The 20,311-nt window shown below is 35.7% G+C and overlaps 1 protein-coding gene across 5 annotated transcripts in view; it reads right to left on the bottom strand.

Moving 5' to 3' along the window:
- ATXN7L1 (ataxin 7 like 1) overlaps window positions 1–20,311 on the bottom strand; it is a 112,194-nt gene that overhangs the window by 55,761 nt on the left and 36,122 nt on the right. For 4 of the 5 annotated variants that reach the window (XM_088165820.1, XM_014869007.2, XM_014869005.2 and 1 more), the window contains one exon: window positions 18,387–18,491. The exons of the other annotated variant lie outside the window; for it this stretch is intronic. In XM_088165820.1, the coding sequence (XP_088021946.1) occupies window positions 18,387–18,491 (105 nt within the window). The remainder of the gene's footprint in view (window positions 1–18,386; window positions 18,492–20,311) is intronic. 5 annotated transcript variants of the gene reach the window in all.

Below are 20,311 nucleotides of genomic sequence, written 5' to 3'. Positions count from 1 at the left end.
GTTATGGCAGCAGAGAAGACATAACAAATGCAGTAAGAATGTAACTAACTAATGTAACTAAGAAAGTAACTAACTCTGGTATTTAGAGAAATGTAATTAGGGGTCCGTAAAAAACTGGATAAAAAGCCAAGAGAAATTTCACTCACTATCTTTCTGTATCATCAAGAAAAAGCACACCTCATTTTCAAGAACAAAATACTAGAAAAACTTAGACCTGCTGAGCCTACTGGACACTGCAGACCTACTTCATCAGCGACTTCTGCATATCTAAGAAAAGAGAATTAATTAGAGATAATTAATTAATTATTAGAGAATTAATAGAGTATGAGGAATTTGCTGTAACGGTTCTGTGTGACTTGGGACTCAACACTATTATAATATTAGTACCTTTCTTGAGAGACTAATACAGTTCATAAAAAAAAATCTAATATCTAATCCTGACAAAGAAAGTTCTTTATATCATAAATAAAGCATTTTGTGTATTTCATTTGCCCCAAAGTTTTCAAATAAAATATAAACTAGAAATATAACTGTTTTACTATTTATTTTCTCTCTTAGTTACTTAATCCCATTTTTTTAGTTTAAATAATTTTTAAAAGAAATGAATTAAGAAAAATAATCTCACTACGTTAAAATTAAGTTCTACATTAAAACAAAGTTTCATGATACCAAAACTGACTACATGTAATAAACAAAATATAGGTTGCCCATCAAAAGAAAAACCAGGGTGCAAGACAGTGTAAAATCGTTAGTAATGTTCATATGAAGCACAAAGTGATTATTTGCATTTCTTACAACACACTGAATATTCCACACGTCAGGAAAAGAAAAACCATGAAAGCAAGAGACGTGAGCAAGCCTTTTGATAATGTAAGAATAGATGGATTACAATCAGTCTTAAAAAAGCAAACTGCTAGAAAAGATGAGACCTTTTCTGTAAAATGGCTAATCCACATTAATAAAACCACTACTAAACATCACTGCAGGTAACAATTTACTTTAGATTAATATCACCTAAGCCAAAACCTATTTTAATGTAACAGCATGGGTTACATTTTAAAACAGTTTAGTCATTTTAACCATCAGCACAATGCAATGTTTCTAGGAATGCAAGTCATTTTTATTAGGCAGCCAGCTGCAGACATTGCTGGAACTAAAGTTCCAGAAAAACTGGGAAAATTACCATTCATATGCTTTCAAAAGCTTCCCAATGAATGGAAGCTGTGTTTGAATGGCAGAAGTCAAACAATTTAGAAACTAGATTAACAGAAATAAGTAGTGATTTATTTGCAGTGTATCTTTTCATTCCACATAAAAATGCTTGCCCTTAGTGACCAAGATTTGGTCCATACTTACAAGAAGATACTACTGCAATGATGTATTATGAAATAATCTTTGAAAAAAAATGAACTAGGAGCAAGTGCTTTAAAGAATTACTTTCCTGCACACAGCACCAGGGACGGCAGTGATGACTAATGGGCAGAGGAGCTGCTGCTCGGCCAGCTCAGTCCCACAGTGTGGGGGAGGCACTGCATACCAAGGAACGCTTGCAGGGAATGTGAAGCAGATACTCTTGTATTGCAGGGAAATAAACAGGGCAGTAAGACAAATAAAGCTGCTCAGCCTTTCCTTCCGTGGTATTTTTAAAATATAATTAAAATAAACTGCTAAATGTTAACGGAATATTATGAAAATTCCTTTTGTTTCCATATGTAAAGCTAATACTGAAAGGGTTTCTTACATATAGATGTCTATAATGTATTCACCTAAAGAAAATTAAGCTCAGGTCTTCATGTCCATTACACATGATGATATGTGCAAAGCCTACACGATAAAATCTTAAATTTTGTAATAATACTGATTCTCAAACTTTCATCATGCTTCCTTTTTACATGAAAATCAAACATTTTAGGCCACAGTACACTTTCCTATACAACAGTTACCATAGCTATCATTCTCCAATTCAAACAAGTTATTAATTATTACACCTTTACCCAGCAACGCTTCTCATGAATATTTCTAGATGATGAAAAGAAACTTCTTGTTCTTAGTTAAAAAACCAGAATTTAAGTTCTTTTAAATAGGTATACTTTAAAAAAAAATAACAATAGAAATAGACAATGTTTCAAAATTTCCAGGAATATCTTAGGTGATCTGAATGATACACTTAATACATCCTACTGCAGTTTCTAAGTGTATAAAAAGTGAATTACTTAATGTTATGTTGACCACACTTTATCATCTCAAATTTTAGAGAAGTTACATAGAAGTTCTAGGCAGAAACTTAGCACACTTGGAATCCCCATTTCTCTCAATAAGATCAGTATACATCCTGCTAACCAAGGGGATCTCAAAGAAGTCAGCTATACCTGCACAATGTGACATGTCTGTGCTATAACCATGGTTCTGGGACTGATCTGTGTGGTTCAGCTGAAGCTGAGCATTAAAGTGAAACATATCAGAAAAATGGGAAAGGCAAAGCATAACAAGTAAAACCAGCTTAGGTCAACAATGATGCTGTTTCATCCAGTGCAAATGTCTTACGTGAATTGCACTAAAAAAGAATCCTACTTGAAAGGGAAAGAAAAAAAAAAAAAAAAAAAAAAAAGAAGAAGGGTCAAACAGGGTGAAATAGAGCCTTTAAAAGCCCGGAACAATTTGCAACACAAATACTGAGGGGCAAGCAGCTTCCTCTTTGAATGAAGCAAGGGTCTGACCCGTTCCTGTGTCACAAGTCCCCGCACTTATTAAATATGTTTTCTACTGACAGTAAAACAAATATCAATTCTATCAGCTTTACAGACATGTGTGTACCAAAAAAGACACCAAACTGCATTCCATCCAGTTTTAGAAGAGATGGAAGATGTATTTGAATGAACTTCTTCAGATCTTTGTTGTCTGAACTGCTCCATAACATTTCTTGTGATGAAATAGCTCATAACTTGGACTTCATAAATAAATATTACCTTCATTTTTTTAAGCAGATAATGTAATAACCGAAGAACACAAAATGACTGCTACAAAATTTACAAGAAAGACACATGAAGATCATGGAGAAAATGGTACCTTGACAACTCATGTAACTCCACAGTATGCCTTATAATGCTGAGTTAAGCTACACTTTACGCATTAATTTCCTTCAGAGATATAAAATGCCCAGGTTAGATCTGCAGCTAGCTGACTCTTACACAGACACCCACAAGTTTCAGACGATTATGTTAACTGAAGCTATGAAGGCTGTAATACTTTTTGGAAAAATGGAAGTAGCAGTGGATCCTCAAAATCCTGAATAGATCTGAGTGAAGTACAGTTTGCAATCTGCCAAAGCTAAAGAAGAAAAGGCTGCAAAGTGAAGGTATGATGTGCTGCTGCAGCAGGGGAGAGAATTGTGTTAGATCATACATAAAAACACCACCTGTTTTACCTGTTTAACAGTTTATATTATGCAACTCTGACTGCAGAGAGTCAGCTGGCATTCATATATTCTCTTCCCATTAGTCAGAGTTTTCCAACAGATAATTCTAAGTGTTAAAGAAAATAATTACATTGTATTTTTTTTTGTGTTATACATATGTTTTAGGGTAGAAAAAAGCTCAGTCTAACCCTAAATTAAATATTAAAGTCCAAAACAACAAAATCAAGACATTAGACAATTCTAAAATGACATTAAACTAAGTTCAAAAACTGAAAATATTTGTATTTTATAACATGTAACTATGGAGCAAAATGTCAATGAGTAACAGTTAAAGTCTTGCATTAAACTAGCAGGATTTAAGTGTTCAGTGGAATGAATTTGTTTCTCTTTTTAAAGCGTAGTACTTGAAGCTCTATGTATCATTTATTTGAACTTTGTTTCATCTCAGCGATACTATCTTGCTATAATTGTCACTTTCAAATCTGTGAGTTAAAATACAAAATTAAATGTGAGTTATCTTCTTATGGAATGCATGTGGTACAAATGCTGGCAACAACTTTATCATTCCTTCATACAACTGCATCACATGATAAGCAACTGGAAATAAAACCATCGTAGTGCAGGGGATACTGAGTACCTCGGATCCCTCTACAGATGAAAGCAAAGCAGAGGCTGAAGTCAGCTTTGCCAGGTTTCACTGACACAGATCTGAACATGCAAAGAAGAAAGACAATTCACTCCTTCCTGCCTGCATTTCCAAAATCTACCTTTGTACTTCAACTTTACATCACACAGACTGCAAACAGGCCACTCACAAGTTCAAGATGACTGGGCATCCTCAAATCAGGGCAGAAGCAAAAATTCAGCTTCGTTCTCTTATGCCTCCCTCCACCTATTTGCTCTGAGTGCTAAGAGAACCACCATGAGAAGGCAGGAAAGCACATGGATAAATACTAGCATGAAGTGTCAAAGAGGAACTACCTCAGAGCATGCATAGGCAAGTATCTTCACTTGACCCACGTTAAGCATAAGATAAAATCTTTTCAATTGTCTGTTTCTAAGAACTCCTAAATTGGAGGATGGCTGAATAAGTATCACAGCGATCTCAAAGCTACTAATGTTTGTGAGACATGGTAGTTCAGTCTATGTGGTTTTGTTTCTCTAATTTATGAAAATTAACTAGCGTGAAAACTGTGAATGTAACATGGACTGGATATGCAAATATCCTGACCTGTCCCTCTTCCTAGTTCCAACAAAAAAACCCCCAAACCCTGCTAAGCATGTTCCTTGCTGCAGGATTGCCACTGACCTTTCATTCTTGTCCCTTTTCTAATGCAAAGACAGGTTAATTTTGAGCTACTTTATTTCCAGTCTTCCAGATAGTGTTTATGGAGCAGTAGGGACCTGGGACATGGAAGAGGAGAAAGGCGGAAATAAGTTTTCATGACTCCCAGGATTCCAAACTAGAACATGCGAACTCTGATACTGGGGTTGTGTGTAACAACCTTACACACCTTGTCCTCCTGCTTTTGGGAGACAGTATAAAGGGGTTTTAGTTTTTCCTTGTGGTTTGTTTTTTACCCACCCCACCCCTTCCACCTGCAAGAAAAAGCTTCTGATCTCAACAGGGCAAATATTAAAGGACACCTGTAGTATTACCATGCCATACATTAGGGAATATTTAACTCTGTGTATATATTGCCTATAGCTCTCTACTGGGCTAACTGGACATGAAGATGGAATGGAATCAAAAGGGAACGCTCAGGCTTTGTCAACCAACTCACTGCTGCTAACTGCTGCCTGAGGATTAGGCCTGTCCTCCAATTTACTTTATATTCACAACACATCAGTAGTTATCACTGGACCAGCAAACACAGCAGCTGATATAGATGGCTTTTCCCCTCAAATATCAATATACTCCTGATCCTCTGACAATTCTGTAACTGCTTTTATTTCTACTTTACAATCAGCTATTTTTGCTTGGTTCAGAGAGTGGATTCGTATCTAAAATTCTGACAGAATAGGAAGTATTTCTAAATATATTTTTTATTAGAAAGTCATTTAGTGCTAGGTCTTTAAACAAGACAAAGTTGGTGAAAGGGAAATTACTATTTTCCTGATTAAAGCCTTTCTGTAATCTGTCTGAACCCCAAATCTTCCCCTCTTCATAAAAGGTCTCTGACAAGGATAAAGCCTTGTGAAGGGTGTTAAGGAGTTGTTCTTTCTCCATCCTGCTGAAATTATTTCAGCCTTTTATAAACACATTTCCTGAACCACAGATTGGATGCCAAGTATTGTAGTTGTCAAAGTTAGGACGAATTCCCTCTCTTACACTGTTCAACCACTGTTATTTTATGCAAAATCAAAACACCAAAAGGAAAGAAGAAATCCGTGTAGACTGCAACTTGTGTTTTCCAATAGCCCTCAGAAGGGTAATTCTGTTTGTTGTGTTTTAGAAGCCCTCAGTCTGCAGGGAATTCTGTTCCTCTCAATCATTTGAACTTCTCCATACAAAACATGCAACAGGAGAAGCAGGCAAAGCCTCACAAGCTGAATTGTTCCACCACACCTTGGCAGATGAGATACCCCAATTCTCATTAGCATTTCTTTATGGAAAGGAGAAAAAACACCTATCAACATCAGGTAGCCCACTTAAGGTGCACTGGATTCAACTCCCCTCAGATTTGGGAAGAAAGCATATAGAGAATGTCCAAACTGCACATTAACTGTTCTAATCACCATGCTAGTGGCTAAAGGAACAGAAATAATTTTGTAGTCTTAGAATTTAATTTCCTCTGGGGTTTTTTTTTTTTTTTTCCAGTCTCTTTTAAGAGATTTTACCTCAGGCCAAGTGCAACAGTTCACCTCTATGGACATGGAAATTTTTTTGCTAAGAAAATGAGAGAAAGATCAGTTACACTCGAGCCATTTTTAATGTGAAAAACCGCTGTGTTTTCTTCTTCAGCAAGCTATAGGGAAAAAAACCTATTCTTTTACAAATTGCATCTACTCAGGAAGTGGCAATAAACCACTCCCTAGTAGTTATTACAGAATTCAGGCTACAACTGCATTTGCAGTGCACTGGACAGGTCAGGCAATATACGTGAACACATCCAGAACACACACACATACATGCATAGACACGTAGAAATAAAACTTTGCTTCGTATACAGTCATGACAAAAATTATCTTTATAGTCCAGATAGACTTAGACTTTATGGACCAAAGGACTTAGAATACCCATCTCCAACTGAACTTGACACAAGGGAAATCCAACTGACACAGTCTACTAAACCTCTAAGTGAAATGAGGCCATGTTTGCACATTTCTTGAAGGAAAGATACCTGCTGTTGAGACAGAATGGAGGGTTGCAACCCTCACCCAAAGGCTATAGAACTACTGACAGGCCAAGGAACAGAGGGTAAAAATGGTCCTCAAAGAAAGAATTTAGCAATGGCATGCAGCAAGAGCCTGCATTAGTGCGTGAACTATTCAGTATATCCAGAAATGATTAAAAAAAAGGTCGTGGTTCGTGAGAGCACAGTATTTTTGGTACATAATTATTTAGAGTACTGAAGATGAAAACCAGCAGATTGCAGAAAGACCTAATACTGACCAGGGTAATAAAATAGTAAATTAAATTAAATGCAGAGAAATGTAAAGCAACAGACTCTTCGCTTTATATATAAATGATGATCTTTCCATTTTTATTATGCAGTAATGAAACTCTGGTCTTGTAACAGTTCTGTGAAATGATCATCTCAATGACTGTGGTGGTCACAAAGACAAAACAAATGTTAGGCAAGTAATACAGCATGTGTCATGCCACTGCTTCCCTCCCTTCAAAAATGGTTTAGAAGAGTTAGGCAAGATATAAAAACACATAGGAAAGACATTGGGAGTTTCCACAAGTGACAATTAGACCAATTTGGACTTGTCAGACTGGATGAGTGATGACAGAGGAGGGTTATGGTGTACATTTATTATGAACATGGACAGGAAATGATAATTTGTTGCTGGTTCAAAAACAAACCAAAAAGCAAGGTATTTCTTCACACAGCGTACAGCTAAGTTTAATTATCCTTTCCAAGGAACTGCATAGCTCTCAAGTTTCCATTAACTTCAAAAAACCCACTGTGTCAACAGAGCTGTTTAGCAGCACAGGGACAAATACCAGACTTTTCTTTTCAAGGTTTCCTTTTTTGCTGCACCATTTCTATACCCATTTAACTAAATATGCAGTTCTGCACTGCGCTCTTCTTCACAGGCTTATCTGTCTGGTCTTGACTATGCCTTTCCTGCTCAAGCAAAAAATGCTGAAACTTTCACTCCTCATTTTAGCATTCTTGCTATGTACATCTGGTATTAGACAGTGACATAAAGATTTATTTAAACTGCAAATGAATCCTTTGTTGTCCTAACCAGATTCAAAAGCATTATTTCCACTTATATTTTACAGTCTTCATCTATCAAGAATCACAGAATGAGAAACACTTGTTTTCAGACTCATTAGGACAAGCACAATACTTCCACAAGATACTTCCACAGTGAAAGCTTAAAGAACACACAAGGATGCACTGGTCTCCACAGTTTCTGCAGTCCTGTCACCATCACATACAAATCAAATCTATCTGAAACATCTACAGTCAATGCAGACTTTTACAGTATTGTTGGCCAATTACTGGTCCAAGTTTCAGCTTGCACAGATGTATTTCTGCTTCAGTATTTTTAGGTAGAAGTGGCACCAAAGAGAGACTCTTCCCTGTCAATCCTAACCAACTGAATTAAAAACTGAAACAGATTTTCAATTACCAATCTCAAACCTAAAACACGAAACTACATTTAATTTTTAAACAGTTGAAAAATCAAAATTCTCTAGTAACCCAATTAGTAAAGCGTAACATTGATGACATACTCGTGAAAAGAATACCTTATAAGACAGAAGGAATAAACTGAAAGCACATGTATCAAACAATGATACATTAATGCCTGCCTTAAACACATTTCTCACATGCAATGCTTGATATTTTATGTAAGTATACTATTAGTTATACTTCATTAGTTGCAGAGCAGATGCTAGGCATGATAAAAGAGTATTTCACAGCAACAAGAAGTCTGCCCAAAATAAGCAAGTGGAAAAATATGTTATTTCCCAGAGAGAAAATGTTCCTAGTTAACAGCATCACTAATCTCACAAACATAAATAGTTAACAAGGCAAGTTTTCTAAATTTTATTTAGGCATCTTAACTATAAGTATGTTTTGGTGCAGAAAGCTAAATCAAGTATTTGAAAATTGATCATAATGAAAATATGCACACATTAAAGTGAACCAGTAGTCCATCATCATGTATGTAACATTTTAAACATTTCTTTCACTGTATCATGAGTAATATAATTTTTTAACCCCGCTAAATGAGTACAAAAAAATGTATTTTGGAAACAGAAGCCTACAGTGTGTCTAACCTACCTATAGTAATAGAACAAGGCCTAATTCAATATTTTACATTTTAACGTGACAATTATTACATTAATATCACCAGTTAAAGATAATAGTAATAAGCCATTAAGATAATTATATGAATCACTACAGGGGTATGAAATGGGAAACACAAGGAGCTTCAGATATATTTGAAATAATGAGAACTTTAAGTACAGTATTGTAAACCAACAAATAAAATGTTTTGAATAGATTTGGCACTAGTCAGGTACCAAAAGGCTGTGTACTATTATTACAATGAAATAAACAGAACTCAACAGATTTTTAAACATGGGGATGTGACAAACATGTTTGCATACTAGATGAAAAAAATAATATTAAACAAGAAGAATTATTTTAAAAATTAAACAGGTATACAAAACCTAGGATAAATGTTACTCCTAAAAACTGGGAAAAATAATTTGCAAGCCTTGTACTAATGCGTTTATCACAGCTGAGATTTCCCTCTATCAAAAATAAGGAGGTTTTTTTTTAAAACACCAAATAAAAAAATTATTTCTTCATGAAAGGCACTTAATGTAACTACTTCCAGCTTGAAAAAAAAAAAAAAAAGCTCTTGAAATACTGCCCAATATTTAATTTAATTGCTCTCATTGCACATCTCTGAACAAGGACATAAGACTACCCTGCCCTCTGCCTGCATGCCAATGGAATTTTTGTATTCCTCACTACACCACAAGTGGCCTGTAGATGTTAGAAAGGCAATACAAACATTGCTGGAAAGAAGCACTTTGGCCTCTCAGAAGCAGAGCTTCCAGAACCTAACAAACTGCCATTCCAGTTTTCTGTCCACTCACCAGAGCACAGACAAGGCAGCTGTGGGGCCACAGCTGCATTCTGGGGTCATCCAGCCTCCTCCCAGGCCCAGCTCTCCAGCTCCAAAGGAATCCCTTAGACACACAACACAAGCTGCAACTCCAGCCCCACCTGCCACCTCACCTGCAGGCTCAGCAACCACAACTCATGGCACAGGAGATGCTCAGCTGCCAGGGAAGACACTACCCCAGAAAAGTGCTACTCTTTATGCAAGGAAAGGCCCAATATAATAGACAGGAATCAACTTTATAAGCCAGCTTGTTTAATACAAGGACAGTAAGAAATTACTAGACTTGTGATATGCTTTGAAAGAAAATGCTAAATGATAACACAGTAGAAATCGCTACGTTCAGAAAATTAACTAAATCCAAAATATGCAGACAACTACTAAAAGTCATGGTGAATGGGGAGGGCTATATGCAGACATGACTTCTACAGACTTGAAATGGAACTTACAATACTTAATAGTAGCTAATTCAAATGTTAATTACCTTCTGTAACACATGTAAAGTGAAACATTGCTACAAAAAAAATCCTACACCCAACACACAAAAATTCCACCATATCTTCTTTGTCTGTGCACATACAGGAAATACAAAGAGATAACAGAGAGACAAGACTTGCTCTTCACACTTCTGTATTTCTGAATGCAGTGAAGAAGCAATGGCTTCTTATTTGGGTATTTGGCAAATTCAGGTTCCACTTCAAATTTTCTCTCTTTGGAGTACACCACTATTTGATGTAAGAAGGAATTCGACCTTGCTTATCTTTTACTCACCAAAACCCTTCCAAACAAGTGACTTCAAAAAACTCTTAATTCTGTTTTGGAGTTTGTCTAGGAATTGGACCACAGAGTCTTTTTTTAAATTATTAAAAAAATATTTGTTCTCTAATATAGAAAGCATCCACCTTACTCAGTAAGACATGCTATGGAAAATTTCAAGCCAAATACTCCAAATATAAATTTTGTCAGGTTTCTACAGATGATGACAGAAAATTTTCACTACACTTCTCCCCTCTCTCCCACTATCACAAGCCCCATCCTTCCACCAATGAAGAAGCCAGAAGACTGATGCACTAAACACAGCCCTGTAAATTATAGTATGTAGGAGATTAAACTTAAGCCTAATACTACAGTCAACCTTCAACAGCTGAGTTCTATTAATGGACACTCCTTAAAAAAATCCTTATTGGTTACTATTTAAAACTACAACTCTATTAAAATATTGACTGAAAGAAATTACATGTGATACATATTGCCCATCACTGCCATGACAACACCCAGTTCAAGTATGTCCTGCATTGTTTATTTTCCCAAAGTAAAAAAATACAAAAGGGTTCGCAAATCAAATACTATCAATGAATACAAAATGTGAAAGAGATGAGTTAATTTATAATGGTAGGGATTATGTATAAACTAGAATAATAAGACTTCCAGTGCACTGAAAAGCCCAGTGTCATTATTATTCTTTCAATCTCCTTCCTATGTGGATTTATTTAAGATCAGCATTGTAAAATTCCAGCACAGTCAAGGCATCATAAAGAACTTAATAGAAAACATCAAGGGAAAAGACAATTAATTGATGTTTCACTGTCAAACTTCAATTTCATGCACAAGACCAGAAATATGGGGAGGGTGTGTGTAGGTCAGTATGCTGAATAGCAACTGCATACATGTGTGGCATTCTGTTCACTGCTGAATGTTTCCTCTTGTGGAATACTTACTGCTCTCTAATGCACATTCTTTTGAGATTCAATGCTCCAAAGTGTTCTTGCTTTCTCATTCAAAGAATCTTTTGAATGAAGAAATTTTTAATTATTGACACGTCAACCTAAGGCCAAGTTATCTGTGCGTTGTTGGCTTCCTACTTACACTACTCCTTGACCTTGTAACTCTTCATGTATGAGATCTGTTTCTATATCTGAATTTCCCTGTTTTAGGCTCTATCACTGATGATGAATTAGTAACAAGAAAGGAAACATTTTAAGCAACAGATAATTGTAAAAAATACCCCAAAAAAGCCAATCCTATCCAGTATTATGCTATTTGCTTATAAGAAAACAGGTCAGCAGGTCTGAACACATCTTCACTTTTAATCCACATGCTAGACTAAGTAAAGAAAGCACAACAAACTTCTCTAAGCCTTGAGCAGGTCTCAGCAGCCTGCCAGGTGAAGACACATTATGTTGCTGTTGTTCTGAACATCAGATGCACATTTTTCAGTTCCATCACAGTCCTTCCCTTTGATCCGGGTGTTACTCTCTACATTCAGGTTCCCTTTGTCTGATACATCTCTGCTGCAAAAAGCATGTGTTGTCTTGCTTTAGCCTGTGTTATGATGGGTGTGTTTTCCTCTCTTAGGAGGTGGAAGGTGAGAGAATAGCTCCTAGGTGGTAAGGTTACTAAATCCAAATCTCTCACTTCCTGGGCAAGTAAGTGCAGAGAAAATAGGATTTTGTTGTTATTTTTCTTGAATGAACGTGGTCTTGTCAATGCACCTTTCAGTGAAAATGTAAAAAAAGCCCAGGACTCCTTGCAGTCCTGAATAAGCACAGTAGCCAGTACAGAGGTGACCAACACTCTCACACATACAAGCAGCTATGAGGGATTTTTCTGTATTTTATCATTTGAATCAAGTACTGAAATGTCAGTTGATTGCCTTTTATGCAGCTAAGTGCTTTTCTGGCCAGATTCTATCAGCAGTTAGCATATAAACAAAGTAAGATTTTGTAACAGAATAAACAAAGACAGAAATTTGTATTTTTGTACCTAGTCAGAGCCTCAAGAATTGCTGACAATCTAAAAATATGTCACTCCAAGAATATGTAAGGAAAAAGATTAATTCAAAGGAGTGCTGGTTTAGTTCTTCCTCTTCAACCACATGTACCATTGCAGGAACTACAGCTGAGATTTTCATCACTGACAGAAGACAAAGGTTTATGCTTCTGGCTGCACTTCTGTCTTGAGAGCAAGATTTCTGATAGAAAGACTGCAAAGCTACCAAACCTTTTTTTGGAAACAAGGGGTTTCTGATTTAGAGCAATGGAAATTAAGAGTGTCAGACAAAATCAGTGTATCCTAGGCAGTCACATAAAAATATACATAATATACATAAAACATATAAACCTATCTTCCTTCTGTCCCTACCCCTACCAAAAGAAAAGCTTTAAGCTTGTCAGTCTAACTGCTACTGTTTCCATTTTGAAAAAAAAAGCCATAGGGACACGACCAATTTTTATTATTTTAATTCTTTTATGCAGGGAAACCTGAACATGTGACAAGTAGAAAGTTATTTAATCAATAATGATATCATAGAACAAGTTTTGACAAGGCTATAAATAAAGAAAATCGCAGTAACAGGAGAACCACTCAAAATGCTATTGCCCTTTAAGGGCACAAAAGTGCCTCTGATAAAAGGTCTAATGCAGAGAATAAAATATTAACAAACTCCCAAACAGTTATGTTTAATAAAAAACAAGGTACTGAATAATCAAAAATATAAAAACAGAATAATCAAATGTGACACTGACACCTGGATCAAAATCCCTATGCAAGAAAGGAAACAATTAGTAAAGCTCAAGCCAATGTTAAAAAAGCCAATCGTTCTTATTCATACTTTAAGTTCAGCCTTCTTGTCTGTAATCACAGTTCATTAAATTGGAACGCACTACCAGCACAACGTAAAATAGCTAGTCTGAGTAATTCAAAATATATAAAACCTCTTTCAGGAAAATAATTATGATATGGAAGACAAAATAATTTATTTATATTCTTCAATACTCCATTACTTTTCAGTTTGCTTTTTTTTAAAATGACACTTAAACAGCCAAACAGAAGGATAAAAAGGAAATATCCTTTTGCAACTTTCATGAGGACATGAAGATACCAACCCAAGGATTTACAACTCAGAAGTAATGAAAACAAAGTGTAAGTTTTTTACTTTTTTTGAGGAATAAGAATTTCTACTTCTTAATTGAAGACTGTTAGAAGAACCTGATAGACAGGCAGGATAGATATCAATGAGCCTCCAAGCAAATATATTAGCAAAAAAAAGAGGTCTTTTTGGTCATTTCTCCTTGATGAAGCAAAATTGGTTTCCTCTGTATGCTACAATTTCATCAAATGGGGATCTTAACTATTCAATTCATTAAGATACTATCCACAGCTTTGGAAACTGTTCCAGAGTATGTGTGGAAGATTTCTTTGATGGTTATACTGCTGCTATTTTTTAACCAAGCTGCATTATTTAGCTGTGCTAATCCACCTCTTACCCGCCCCCACCCACAAACCACCAACTTTTTCTTTTTAAACACTTTCCCATCATTAATTAGTTTCCTCACAATAGAAGTAGAAGTCAAGATGTCTTGACAAGCTCTCTAAATGTACACTGCTTGACCTTCACTGTGCCAGAGCTACCTTTTATGAGAGGTTTTCCTTTTAACTGGGAAAGACCAAAGTTAACAAGACAATTAATGTAGAAAACATTTTAAAAAATAACCAGAACTGTATCTTGCTCTTCAGTCTAGTAAAGGACAATGCAGTATAAGAACATGAAGCTTTAATCTTTCTGGTGGCAAAGGAAAATGGAAATGTCTCCTGGGAAATGGTACAGGGTGCCATCTTCACCAGTGTGTAACAATGACACACAATTGCACAGGGACAGAGTTAAGCATAGACTGCGAGCCTAAAGGTCTCCTAGAAAACAGAGGGACAAAAAACCCTAAACAAACAGCAAGAACATTATCATACTTCAGTATTGTACTCTGGCACAATATTGTGAAGTCCCAAGAAGTGCTCTTCATTGACATTGGCATTTGAGAACAAATTAAAATTTTCTGAAAATCAAAACTACAATTCCTCACATGCCAAGTACACTTAGGAATGCTACAAGCTGCATATCCAGACTGATTTCTTTTTTCAAACTACTTTGTGGATGAATAAATACAACTACATGTTAACACATTAAAAAAAAAAGTAAATCCAAGATACTGTACCACTACAAAAAGTTACTCAGAAGAAATGACTTCAGAAGCAAACACCACTATTTCAACTCTATTGCTCATGACATTATGATGTACTATTTTCTAAGTGCACAATAATACCAAACAACCTCAAGAAATTATTTGATTTACGTGGTTTATCAAGCAGCCTATAACAGCATATCCCTTCCAGGTAGGCTTACATCATATAAAAATGAATGGTTTAATGCTTACAAATGGATACATTTATCCTGCAGATGCAAGGATGTGAAACTGCTCTTAAAAACAGCTCAGTATTTCTCTGACTTACAGGCTAGAACAGATCTGTTACCTTGCAACACCAAGCTTTATGTTGTGTTCACTACATATACTCTCAAGCCCAGCAAGTCGGTCCTCTAATTAGCTGTATTTCTTCTTTTACCTTCCTGATTTCTACTGCCTAAGGTTCTATGATGCACTGTTTGCTTTTAAAAATAGCTTGAACCACAACCAGATTTTTCTTTTTTTCCTGCTTGATATTTCAGGAATGAAACTCTCAAAACTTAAACAACATCTGCCTTTATAATTTTCACAGCTTCCCAGAGCCATCAACAAGGATGACTGCCACTTGTCTGAAATCAGAGGCAAATAGAACAGTGGGTCTTCTTACACTGGAGAAAGGCAGATTCCAGCAAGGGCTCAAGAGAAATGTTACAAAAACCTTTGCTAAACTAAAGCATTCCAGGGCTGCTCCAAAGCCAAGACCTTCAAGTTACAATGCAGGGAACCTAGGAACATAAATCATGTGCCTGGCATGGACCTAATTTCTTACTGAGAGGATATAGATTGGATCTTACTAGGGATATTAGCAACAAACCACACTTTGTGGGAGATTCTGGAATAGATCTCTATAAGCCCTTGTCAGCAGCAATAATGACTCCCCATGATACAACCTACAAGAGCCAAAAAAACAGTAGTGCCTTCTAATGCTCTCTCATTCCATTGTCCGAGTTACAACTTTGAAGTTGCAATTCAACGCCTGTAAAAGAATGCATTTTGTGGTAAATATTATAGTCTACTGATAGACTTGCCTGGCATCACTGAATTTACAAGCACCCTGCTGCATCCTCTAATTAAAGAAAGTCTGATCCACCAAAATGAATGTGTCTGAAGGTGATAAAACTCTAAAAAGACCAAAAAATTAAATATTCCTGCTTCACACAAGACCTCTGTGCAGCCAGAATCAATGTCTCAAATGAGGCCTTGTCCAGACCTTTCTCAATGGACTACTGGAACCGTAACACATCCAGCAAAAAATTCTTCAACCACAAGCAGCTCACGGTTGATATGTTTTCTAATGGGAGCTTTCTATCATTTTCTAACCACACAATTAAACTACAGATTAATTAGTAACATCTCTGTGTAGCTCTTTTTTAAATCTTACTCATTTCTAATGAAAACAATGATAAATTAGTAGATGCATTTCACATACATAATATGGAGTATTTTTAACAGATTAATTATTTGAAAATAAATTATTAGTATTTTACAACAATTATCGAGACTTTGAAGAAACCTATCTTCTAAAACTTAGTTTACATGGTTTTAGTACATTACCTTTGTTGTTACTTTTTTAAAACAAAATAATTTATTTATATATTTAAAGCCCTTTCAGCAATACTCCAGTATACCTTTCCTGAAACAAGTCTGACTAGATTAAGTACAATCTTCAAGACCTTTGGTCAATTATTTTTAGTATTCTCTGGGGGCTTTTTAACACAGTCCAGTTTTTTCCCAAGTCTTTCTTGACTTTAGGCTCTTAAATCAAACAATTCAGAACTTAACATTCAATCACCCAGTGTAAAAGGATTGCTATAATGAAGATGAAGTAAAGAGAATAATAAAAATAATGGAATGCTGGAGAAAAGATAAAAACAAGACAGTAACTCATGGAATCTTTGCAGTTTACATGCATTACACTAACACCGATGGTAATGCATTACTTACAAAGAGCTCAAAAATCCTTTCTAACAAAGAGAACTTACTCTCACCTAGAAGGAACACCATTCTATGTGCCTACTGCCTGAAAACAGGACTTTCACACTGCCCACCAAACCAGGTTAATGCCTAGGAAAGAGCACAGCTATGGAAGGCTACAGCAAGGCCTCCCACAGCTTCTTCTCTCCTAAAGCACATTTTATCAATGCACGAGTTCAATGTTTATTTACCCACTGTACCTACAACCACATGCAGAGAAGCTTTTCTGTTACTCACTGAAAGAATCATAAGATACCTGAGCTGGGCAAAAAGAAACCATATAAGACTAAGGGCAAGGAACAATTTTTGAAAAAAAAAAAAAAAAATAGCAGGATGGCTTGTTAGCACATTGAAATCAACACCTGCCCCCACCATTAAATTAATAAGCTCTTTTCACCCTAGAAAATACTTCTAGATCCTTTCTCATTCACTAGACAAGAAAGCTGGATTTCACTATAACCATTTTTTCACAATTATTGCAATCTAGGTCAAAGCTGGTGGTAAGTCTTACAACTGCCTCCCAACATGAATGCAGTTGCTCCTGGTTTGTTGTTAGCAGTCTATCCATACAAACACAGTGCAGTATTTTGGTAATATGTCATTAAAAGTAAATAAATTATTTTTCTGTCCATCCCACTTCCATTTTTCGATTACTAAGTTGCTTTCTTGTCAAAAAGACTAAAAGTGGTACAGGGTTTGTGAAGTTTCCTTGTATTTAGACAAGTAAAATCTTGCTGGAATAGAAAAATTCTTTTTCTTAAAGTATTTAATTGATTCCATCCTCAGTAGTAGCTGCCCTTCATTATTATGCAGTCAATCCTTCAAATTATTTTGATTAAACTACATTTTATTAGACCTCATATAAAGCTAGCTATTCCAGTCACTATTTGCATGCCTTAAAAAAACCAATAAAACAACAAAAAAATCACCACAGAAATAAATCACTGGACAAATAACAAATAAACCACTAGATAAGTAATAAATAAACCAGATCTTGGGATGAAATTTTTCAGAAATAATTGAAAGTAATTTGTTAATCAATACCAAAAATTTCTAACTGGAGTAATTCTGCTTTCAAATAGTCAACATAAAAATCATCATCTTGTTGTTGTCATACTAACTGAGAAATTAATATATGTATATGCTTCTCAAGACTCTCTTGAAAAATGTTAATTTAAGAAATAGGTTTCAAAATGCCAGTTTTGTAAAAAATAAAACCTTATGATAAATATAAAAATATACCCTATATATATAGTTATGCATGAATCTCATCAGAAAACATAAAAATCCATAACAACCAACTTCTAGTTAATGTAGATCAGTATCATAGACCTCACTTTGCAGCTTTGATAAAAGATAATGCAATGTTAGGTCATAACAGTTTTAGCCTAGCTAGTCTCTAACAGGATTTATTTGCTGTAACAGGTTAATTTAGTTTAACAAGCTCAACTTGAAAAGTTCAGCTTCCAGAACAATTAATTGAACTTCCTCTACAGGAAATATGCTTATTTGAAGGCATTGCTGGTATTTTCTGTGGAAGAAACACAAGATAATCAGAAAAGTCTGTTTGCAAGGCCTCTGTTATGATTGTATGCAATGATTCTTGCAAGAGCCATACACCAGTTTGGCACTGTAATTCAGGAAAGAAAACATTCACTTACCGCAGTGTGACTGGAAAACCTGTGGCTTGACTACCTGATTGCAGATATTGCACACTACAAGATAGAAATCATCATGAGCTGGATAATGGCCAAATAAGTGCATATCTGTGGGAAAGTTAAAAATATATACAAGAATTAGAAGTTATGCTTTAAATATATATTAAGAAAAAAAATTGAAAATACTGTAGGGCCATTACTGTTATATTAATTTACACAAAGCAAAGGTATACATTGCTCCATAAGAGCTTCTTACTATGTTAAAGAGATTTTTTCCCTCATTTGGATTTCAAAGTCCTGTACTAATGGTGCAGTCTCATCCCTCAGTCTGAGTCAGAACACAGACTGCAACACTTTTTCTTAACACTCACTGCCAAGAAGTGGAATAAGCATTTCTGTACTGGTCAAATGTTGAAACAGTAAAGGAATATATTTTTTTAAATCTCTGCCTAAAGATCCTTATAGAAAACACATTGCATAAGTTATGCTCTATGTTACAATATTCTAAGCTTGACTGTAAGTTGCCTGAGAAAAGCTCCTGCTTAAAAGCTAGTTATAATAACCAAAGTCAAGGATCCTACAGCTTAAAATACAGCCAGGAATGACATGCCATATGAAATTTCTAATTCTGTGCAAATGCCCTTCCCTAGTTCTGACACCCTGCTGTTTGTTCCCAACAAATAGTGTGGGAAGAGATGAAGTCGACTAATGAGGTACTTCTTGGTGATGGTATGAGGAATTCAATGAAATCCAGACAGGTACAGTCAGATGATGACATGCACTTGTCCCTCTCAGATGAAACACATAATGTAATACCTGCATTCTTAAGCCATTACAAACAGAGTAAAATGGACTTAAATTACCAATTGAAGGCCTCAGAACTCTAACATTACAAGTGAGGTAGCTTGTTCTACTCTTCATTGCTATAACTTAAGAACCAGCACACATACTCATCCACCACAGCTCAGCTTGGAGGACAGAAACTCCAGTCACTTTAATGCATTTCAGTGGGATCATGTCACCATACCCAGTGTTGCTAATGAATGTGTTGCTGCATTAGTAACACCATGCCAAGTAGTGGCCCCACAGATCACGTTACCTCTCAGATTATAAAAAAAAAACCTTGTAAATTTCAGTGTTATTCAGGAGCATCTGAAATCTATTACAGAACTTACAAACGTAGACTGAAATATTAATCTGGTGCCTTTTAAACAGGAGGAAAATCGAGACAACAAACATGTACAATAGCAGCTGTGATTGATAAACATCAACAACTAAATCCTACTTCTCCAGTAAGTCACTATTTCTAAAAAATAGTGATTTCTTTCAAAACAGACTCAAGCAGGTACCGTAGGTCATTAGTCCTTAACTAAAGCAATTATTCTGGTCCTAGAACTATTTTAATAAGTAATTCTGCCCTGGCTTCTGGCATTGTAAGTAACATCACTGCTTATGATAGCAGTGCTTGGCATGATGAAGTGAAAAATGTCTTCAGTTCCCAAAAAGCCCAGAGGAACAGGGCATCACTCTCATGGTAATACAGGGAGTACCACAAGTAAATCCAAAGAGGCTCTTTCAAGAATTCTTGGGCACAAACCAGCCCCATCAACCTGCAGGGATTTCATAGTATGATATGATGTGCATTGTTCCTTTATCCACTGAAAACCAAAACCCTTTCTTTCTGTTACTGCTTGTACCAGGCTATGAAATCAGTTGAAAGGTTAAGCAGACACGACACCTTTGCAGTGCTGGTCTTGCACTAACCAAGCCTTCAAATGCAGTACAAGTAGATGAATGCAATCAGTATGTTCAGCCTAAATTTAAAAGAATGCCAGTGGTGAGGTATAAACCTCTTTGGTGAAATTAGTGTTTAGTACTAGTAAAGCCAGAAGTGCAAAGTTAGGTTCAATCAAATCTTCCTTACTGGT

Source organism: Sturnus vulgaris, chromosome 5, assembly GCF_052056855.1.
Source record: "Sturnus vulgaris isolate bStuVul1 chromosome 5, bStuVul1.hap1, whole genome shotgun sequence".
Lineage (NCBI taxonomy): Eukaryota > Metazoa > Chordata > Aves > Passeriformes > Sturnidae > Sturnus > Sturnus vulgaris.
Note: the sequence above shows the minus strand (reverse complement) of the source record. Positions and strands in the feature narration are given on the sequence as shown.